This window comes from Microtus ochrogaster, chromosome 7 (assembly GCF_000317375.1).
Source record: "Microtus ochrogaster isolate Prairie Vole_2 chromosome 7, MicOch1.0, whole genome shotgun sequence".
NCBI lineage: Eukaryota > Metazoa > Chordata > Mammalia > Rodentia > Cricetidae > Microtus > Microtus ochrogaster.
This window is the reverse complement of record NC_022014.1, coordinates 14,752,644-14,761,681: the sequence shown is the minus strand read 5'-3', so window position 1 is coordinate 14,761,681 and position 9,038 is coordinate 14,752,644. Positions and strand designations below refer to the sequence as shown.

The following is a 9,038-nucleotide window of genomic DNA, read 5'->3' as shown; positions in this document are numbered from 1 at the left end:
CCACCACCACCACCACCACCACCACCACCACCTGTCTCAATCTTTCTTTCATGAATTTGGCACATCCTTTATAAGGAAGTTAAAACTAGTCAAACTTAGGTACAGTTTTATTTATGAAATGCCTAGAGTTTTCAAACTAATAACAATTAAAAATAGTTATCCTAAACTCATTTAATTAAAGAGTATTAATTGTAGCAAGTTTTATCACACTAGTAGTATAACTTAGGTTCCTCAGAATTTTCAGTACTCATAAACTCCTTTGCCCTAAGAAACCTGGTGCCTTTCAGAAAGGAAGAGGTGGCTGAATTTCAGGGTGTCTGCATCAATAGATTAATTTCCTTAGAGGAGATCGTAGATCCATTACATATTCCAGAAAAGCAATAAGGCAGTAGGAGCTATGGAACCATCATCTTATTGTGCCTTTATAATAGGAGCAAGGAATAATTTAGAAATTTTGTCAGGGATCATATTTCATGTTTTAATGTACAATATAATATAGCTTGACTATTTACCAATCCATGTTTTACCTCTACACAACATTATTTTTTTGTAATGAGAGTTATTTAGAGAAAAAAAATCTGGGACTGGAGAGATGGCTTAGTGCTTTAAGAGCACTGCCTGTTCTTCCAGAAGTCCTGAGTTCAATTCCCAGCAACCAGATGGCTCATAGCCATCTGTAATGAGATCTGGTGCCCTCTTCTGGCCTTCAGAAATACGTGCAGAAAGAACACTGTATACATAATAAATAAATCTTTTTTTAAAAAAAAAATCCATGGTAAATACATCTGGACCCTTTCCTCAACAGCTGCTGTGGTGAGGTAGGTCAGGAGGATGCCTCTTTGGAGGCACCATGGGGATTGAAGGGTAATGAGCACTTAATTACATTTGCTGATACCAGAGCTGCTAAACTGGAGCTTCTGGTGACTGGTCTGTATCTACTCTGACAATTCTTTTATTATGGCTTTCACTAACCTATCAGTAACTAACTGTGGTTGTTTAATTACAGAGGGAACATCCCCACGCTAAACAGGTACCGTATATTTAGTTTCTTTTCCAACTAAAAGTACCCTCCCCCAGTAACGTAAAATAGTGAAACAAGGTAAAAAACAATACTATAGTAAACAAGCTAATGTGTTATTTTCTGCTAGGGAATCCTCAGGTTCCCCTTGGGCATACTGAGTTGCTCTTTCTGTTTGGAAAACATGTCTTCAGCTGTTCCAAAAGTACTTGAAAAGTGTCAGTGTGGGAAAGACCACTTTGAGCTGTGCGTGAGAGGGAGTGTGTCAGCTGATGTTCAGCATTGCTGGCAACATCTTGCTGAGTTCTCATTGGAGCTGGGGCTTTCAGAGGAGAAACCCTTAAGGTTACTCTTCTTAGCCTGGCAAATTTTTCATAGTATTTTCAATTTTTAGTTTCTCTAATTTGCTTCTCTTTTTAGAGGAATAAAAGTCCAGAAATAGCTGATCTCATGTTTCATCAGTTTGTTAACTGTTTTTCTAAAGTATTATGATTTAAAAGTCATTTTATTTTATACTTATAAGAGTATCATTGGAAAAATATATTAAGTCTTGTTACATTGAGCCGTGAGAGAAGTTTCCAAGTCTATATATGCAACTGATACTTTAATATGTGTTTTGCATTTCTCTGCTTCCTCAGCCAAGCAAGGTCACATGCAAGTTTGAGAGGATAGCAATTCTGACTGGACTAAATCCACAAAATGCTAAAGCAGTGACAAGTTGATGGCAAATTCTTTGTAGATGCTGCATGTGAAAATGTTTATAATCTTACATTTTTTCTCTCCCTTTAAAATACTATGTAACTAAAATAAATTATAGCCTTATAGCTCTATTTAAATGTGGGTGGCAGGGCGTATGCTTTTCTAAGCCCTTGGTCTTCCCTTAGAGTGTAAGCTTGGGTTCAGTTCTGCCAACCTTAACTGTTCGGGCCCATGAGCACAGTGGTAGAGGGAAACTGAATCATGTATATATTTCCCATCAAGTGAAAAAGATGTTTAACCCTATGTTTGCCACAAACCCAGCCTGTTAGCTTATTTAGAGGGGGTTTTGTTTAAATGTTTTCTGGAACCCTTTGTCTCTTTCCTGTGTAGTGATAGGCAAATAGAAAAGGTGCCTCACAAACTTGCTCCTTTGATAAGTGTACTTGGTGATCCTAGAAATCAGGATAATAGCATTTCTGAGTTAATACAGCTCAGAATCCCAGTTTCTAGTGAGCACCATATATAAGACTTGCTTGATGTGTGCTTCATTTGTTTGTTTCACTCATGGTATCAATGGTTTCCTCTTTCAGTCTGCCTTCTCTTTCCCAATACTGTTGAAAAATGAAGTTCCTTTCCTATTGCCATCGCTTACCAAAAGAATAAAAACCATGAGTGTGAGTCTCTTTAGTCTGTGTGAGCAACATTCCCATCCTACAAAGCACCTCATTGCCTTTTATAAATATGATTTTTCAGAGGGCCCAGACCTCAAGCTCACATTCATTGTTCTCTCTTCCTCCTGCAACATTGCAGGTGGTGTTCTTCAGGGAAATTTTTAAATAGTTTTCCAAAGTGCAGGTGTCATCATCTCACTCTGAACTTACTTCAGATCGATGTGCCAGTAATGTGTCTTACGAATCCTGGTGGCATCCTTTAGCTTGTTCCTTTCTAATAGGCTGTCCCGATTGGTCAATCATTAATACCTTATGATATTATTTATAAGTACATTCTGCTGAGATGCATCAAAGAATATTCATATTCATTATGGATTTAGATTGGACAAATCAATTCAGCTCTCTTTAAGCATCTCCATTTAGCAACTGCTTGTCATGCTTACACATACTTTGAGACCAATGCTCTGCTTTTGTATCTTGCTAAAAGTTAATAAGGCTTTCAGTAGAGATATTTTTGCTCTAGTACAAAAGTGTTTAAATTTAAAAAGGAACTTTTGCAATATGGGCTTAAACTCTTTCAGAAAGGGAGAACTCTAACCAGTAAATCTCTCAGTTTACCAATAGAAAGGATAAATACCTCAATAAAGTTCCTTTAGAGGACTTCTGTTCCATAAATAACTTGCTAGAATTATTTACTAAACTACTTCATTCTTCTTAATTAGAATTACTATTTGATATTTATAAAACTGTGTCTGGGAATGTTTAACCTATTACAATTCCTAAGGAATAATGTCTTAAATGTTGAATAATGGTCTCTCACTTGGTTTGTTTTTTTTTTTTTTTTTTTTTTTTTTTTGGAGAAAAGGAGATGGGGAAGATGCAGGATGGTTTTTAACCCCTAGGTACTGCTTGTTCACCCAATATATCAAACCATTGTGTTAAAAACCACCATAACATCCCTGGTAGTCCTTAAATGTCTATCTGAAGAACTTTTGGAGTGACAAAAATATAGTGCTGAAAAATTCAAACAAAGCACGAATCTTACTACAGCCTTATCTGTAGTGGGGAAAAAACCAAAACCGAAAATGAACAATAGCAACAAAAACCATATCTGCTCTGTAACCTGACCCTACATGAAAGTTTTCTCCATGCTCCTTTTCCCTTGTTAATCTCCCAATCCTTGCTCCTTGTCTAATGAACTTGATTTACTGTTTAGAATGTCCTTTGCCTCCAACCTCAACCACTATGGCATGACTCATGTAGCTAGTGTCAGTGATGTTCTGCTGGACAACTCGTTCACTCCACCTTGTCAGCGAATGGGCGGAATGGTCTCTTTCCGGACCTTTGAGGATTTTGTCAGGTAAGGCATTAGGACTGTGTCTGTACAAGGGAAGCCACGGACTTCTAGTTTTGGGGAATATCACCTTACTGAAAAATAAAGCTTCCCCTGAAGAGTCATGAGCCAGCCAAAGAGATACAGCCTTCATTGTATATACCCTCAGAGAGATAGATATCTTCTGATTTCTACTCCTCGTTGAGACTCTTAGCTTCTCCTTGCAGTATAAAGCCTGGACAGGAAAAAAAGAAAAAAGAAACAAGCATCTTTTCCTCAGGAACTAACAGAAGAAGCTGTCTGCTCTGTGATGAGTGAAATGTCAGGAGAAATTAAACACAACACTAGAGTGAACCCCACTAGAGACGATACATCTTTTGATTAAATGCATTCAGCATCTATCTCTTGATGTATACTGATGCATTACCCTAGGGGGAGGGGTAATTACATTGGCCTGTCGCTGCTCCAGTCCCAGGCTCCTTCTGTTACTTTAAGAGCGATGATGACAGCACTGCATATATCTTACATATGAAAACAAAACATATCAAAAAAGCTTTATATCATTTTTAAAAGAAAAAATATATAGGTTTATTAAAGTTTAAACAATCCATCCTCCTAATTTCTGCCACTTGGTGATATTTTGCATGTCATTTCTAGCTATTGGTATTTCTATTCTGCTGACTGTTGAGCACACTATAGGATAGATTATTCTTTTAGACTCATCTACCATGGCAACATTAGTTTCCTGCCACTTGAGTTTTTATTGTGGATGTTTCTCTGGTGATTTTTTAGGATCTTTGATGAAATAATGGGCTGCTTCTGTGACTCCCCACCCCAAAGTCCCACATTCCCAGAGTCTGGTCATACATCGCTCTATGATGAGGACAAGGTATGGTACTCCCTTTGGAAGACTACTTTTCTCTCTCAGACATAGTACTTATTTTTTTGTTTTGTTGTTTTGGTTTTTAAAGACAGTGTCTCTGTGTAGTCCTGCTGTCCTGGCTCTCACTCTGTAGACCAGACTGGCCTCGAGCTTACAGAGATCCACTTGCCTCTGCCTCCCAAGTTGCTGGGATTAAAGACCTGCACCACCACAACCAGCTCCAGACATGGACTTGTACTATACTATATCTTTCTGACTTTGGAATGGTACTTTTATAGTGTGCTATATTACTTGATTTTGTATGTCTCTTCAAAATACTTGTAAAAAATAATAAATGGAGCCAGGTGGTGGTGGTGCATGCCACCAATTACACAGAGAAACCCTGTCTTGAAATATTAAAAAAAATAAATGGATATAAACTCTAAAGGTGGAATTTGATATTTTGTTTTTAAAGGTGTCCTTTTATTAAATGAAATCCCTTCTTCTGATTTCTCAGTAAATGAATATTCTGTTCTTTCCCTCCCTTGTTTTCCCATGTTTGATAAATCCATCATTTAATACCATGTGAGGAACTATAGTAAATGGGACTATGTTACACAGCTTTCTTTCCCTCCTGCAGATTGTTTAACTCCCATTTTGCTGGAGACACCATGACTTTCAAGTTTGTTTCAAGAATTGAAGCTACCTTAAACTGCTGCTCTTGATGTTTTATGTGCTTTATTTAGCTCTGCTATGACAGTTGGGCAGTAGTTTGAGTGTGCTTTTTACTACTGAGTAGCAAACCAAAATATCCTGTTGTTACTGTTCTACTAGGTACTGTGACTTATTCCAGTTTTTGTAGCAGCCAGCATCATAATCTTCTTTGGTTTGTATTCTTGGTTTACAGGTCCCCAGGGACGAACCAATACACATTCTGAATGTGGCTATCAAGACTGATGGTGATATTGAAGATGACAAGCTTGCAGCTATGTTCAGAGAGTTCACCCAGCAAAATGTGAGTCTTTGACTAGGTTAAAGGTGTTGGTGGCTTTTTCTACTTGTGAGGTTGGGTGTTTTTTTTTTTTGAGACAGGATTTCCCTGTATAACTGCCCTGGCTGTCCTGGAACTTGCTTTGTACAGCAGGCTGACTTTGAACTCACAGAGACCCACCTGCCTCTGCCTTCTGAGTGCTGGAATTAACCATGCCTGGCTTAATTGGAAGGTTTTTTGTTGATTGTCTTTTATCATAACTCTCAAGACTATGGCTAGTTTTGCCTACTGGAAGAAAATTCCAAAGTAATTTAATTATCTATAATGAATATCTTTTTTATGATCAGATCTCAGATACTCATGTTTTTTTTAAAGTATGTTTTCTAACCTCTCCTAGAGTTTTAGTTTTGAACATTCATTGTTTAATCTTTTTTTTTTTTTTTTTTGGTTTTTCGAGACAGGGTTTCTCTGTAGCTTTGGAGCCTGTCCTGGAACTCCCTTTGTAGACCAGGCTGGCCTCGAACTCACAGAGATCTGCCTGCCTCTGCCTCCCGAGTGCTGGGATTACAGGCGTGCGCCACCACCGTCCGGCTCATTGTTTAGTCTTGAATTCACTGCTGAATATTTCCATTTTGTGGCAAGCTCCATATGTACCCAACTCCATGCAGGTTCTTTCTATGCTGTCTTCTGCCCTCCCCCCCCCCCCAATTAAAAGATTTGCAATACTTCCAGCTACCTTTTCAGGGTTTTGATATTGTTGTTGTTGTCATTTGAGTGTATATCACATTGTTATTAAACTCCATACTCAACACTTAGATTCTTGTTATTTTTATTGCTTCTCCTGAGATGTGTTCCTGTCTCTCGTGTGCCCTTCCCCCTCTCTCAGTTCTGAAGGAATTATATCAAATTTTGCCTCCTTGGTAGGACTAAGTAGCTAACCTAACTTCATCTTTTAAATGATTGCTACTTGATCAGCATAGATACATACAAGAGAGGGTATATGTGTGTGTGTTTGTGTATGTGCTCGCATACAGTTTTTTTTTTTTTTTGGCTTTTTGTTGTGGGGGATTTTGTTGTTGTTGTTCTGAGACAAGATGTCACTGTGACTACCTGGAATTCACTATGTATACCAGGTTAGCCTCAAACTCAAAGAGATATACCTTCCTCTACTTCCCAAGTATTTGAGATAAGTGGCAGCTTACATCTTTAAACAATAATGTATATTTATAAAGAAATTCTATCTCAATTTTTTTGCACTTTTCTACAATCTCACAAGTTTTACATGAGTCAGGAGTTATTCTAGTGTACACATGGAAAAGCTCATGTTCTGAGAGGTTAATTAATACTGTTTTATAACCAAGTGGAAGATAATAGAGCAAAGCCTTTCATGTCAGATCTATAATATTTAGAAAATGATACATTTTCATCCTCATCAATTCTAGTGAGGGCAACTGAATAGTCATGTTTAAGACAGTAATGAACAGTGGTGATGATCTGGGAATAGAAATCCCTGGCCTCCTCCATACCAGACAACTGCTCTGCTACTGAGCTATACTCATGATATGTGATAGATGTCAGAGTCTGCTCTTAAAACTGCCTGTAATAGTCATACCCATGTGTTACATTTGAAGGAATAGCACTGACTGCTTATAATAAAGAACTTAGTAGATATTTTAAAACTTAATTTAGCACTCTAAAAAGTTAGTGCCCTTGGCATTCATAACAGGTAAAAATACCTAGGAAGAAAATAATGTAGTAATTAATACAAGTAGCATTTACTCTGACACTCTCAGAATAGGTGAACTGATGTTGGAATTCCAGTGGCCAACACAAGGAGTTTGTTCTTCTAGAGAAGTATGTGGTTACTACATAAAATTAACCTTTGGTCAGTAACCAAGGTTATCTCAGTGAAGGAGTCCTGATTTACATGGCAGTCAATGAAAGTTTCTGTCTAGATTTTTTTTAGATACAAATAGCCTGTATTTGATTGTGTTTTCACAATTTTAGGCTTTTTGTTTTTCTAAGACCTAAGATTGCATACCCTTATGCAGTGATGCAAAGAGTTTCCTTTATTTTCATACATTCAGGCAAAGGGAAATCTGGTGTCTTTGCTTAAGGCATTAGGAAGGGTCAAGACAGAATGCTAACACTAGGAGCCTAGAGAAAGCATCAGTTAAGATGCTTACCTTGGAAGATTTGCTATGTTCATCTACATATTTTTAAAATAAATGTGAGAAGAGGAGAGAAAAGCAATTTTGGAAAAAAAACTAGAGTAATAATTTATTTTGTTTTTCACTTCATAATCATACTTCTAGCAGTTTAGAAAAAGTTTTTTTTTAAAAAGCACACATTAAACTATCAAATAGGTTGATCCAAATAGTCCAAATAATCTTCTAGTCCCAGCATGTCTTTTTTTCTCTCCTAGAAATTAGGATCATATATTTGTAAATGACTTGTAGAGGAGATTGAAGCAGTCAGTGTAAATGGAGTTTCTCCAGGTGATGACGCCTAATCGCTGGGTAATAGCTGTGGACTTGCTGTGAGACCTGCATTATTACAATGTAATCAGAATCCTGTTGCTCTGCTGTTATTGTCAGCCACTTGTGGAATTTTAAAAGCAATAACAATTTTGATTTTAAATCATGGCATTATTAAAGTTATTTTCTTCCCTTCCCAGAACATAGCTATTGATGCTTGTCTTTGAAGGCTTCGGCTGTAGCGGAATTCTTTGTTGGTGTCTGAAGTGTTTCTGTTGCTCAGCATACTGAGAACATCTCCACATCGCCTTTCTTTTAGCACATTTTATTTTTATTGTAATGTCAGTATTTGTTTACTTATACTGAAGAGTATGATGACAGTATGGATAATTTTTAAATGTGTTAGACTAATGTTTACTTTTATTTGACCTAGGAATTTATCATGAAAGTTTGCCTATAGAAAATAGATTTTTCCTATTAGGTGTTGCTTATAGTATCAATAATAACAATGTTTTTTACTCAGTAATATCATAGCAGAAACCTAGAAAAGGGGGGGAAAAGGTCTAGACACTTGCTTCTTTATAAGAAAAAAATTTGGAATTGAAAAACAAAAACGTGACAAGCATAATGGTGCACACCTTTATCTCAGCACTCAGGAGCCAGAGGCAGGCAGATCTATGAGTTTGAGGTCAGCCTGGTCTACAAAGTGAGTTCCAGGACAGCCAAGGCTATGCAAAGAAACCCTGTCCTGGAAAAACAAAAAATAAAACATAAAAAACAAAACACTTAGATATCATCCCCACCCTACCCAAGACAGGGTTTCTCTATGTAACAGCTCTAGCTGTCTTGGAACTCGCTTTGTAGACCAGGCTTGCTTCTAATTCATAGAGGTCTGCTACCTCTATATATTATCTTGAATGTTAAGATTTGGAGACCAGGCCGGGCGGTGGTGGCACACGCCTTTAATCCCAGCACTCGGGAGGCAGA

The 9,038-nt window shown here is 37.4% G+C and overlaps 1 protein-coding gene across 6 annotated transcripts in view; it reads left to right on the top strand.

The window, feature by feature from the left end:
* Acaca (acetyl-CoA carboxylase alpha) overlaps positions 1–9,038 on the top strand; it is a 282,227-nt gene that overhangs the window by 155,699 nt on the left and 117,490 nt on the right. For 5 of the 6 annotated variants that reach the window (XM_026780510.1, XM_026780514.1, XM_026780513.1 and 2 more), the window contains 4 exons: positions 1,007–1,030; positions 3,605–3,748; positions 4,514–4,610; positions 5,491–5,598. In XM_026780510.1, coding sequence (XP_026636311.1) covers positions 1,007–1,030; positions 3,605–3,748; positions 4,514–4,610; positions 5,491–5,598 — 373 coding nt within the window. The remainder of the gene's footprint in view (positions 1–1,006; positions 1,031–3,604; positions 3,749–4,513; positions 4,611–5,490; positions 5,599–9,038) is intronic. The other variant, XM_026780511.1, reaches the window with a different exon arrangement.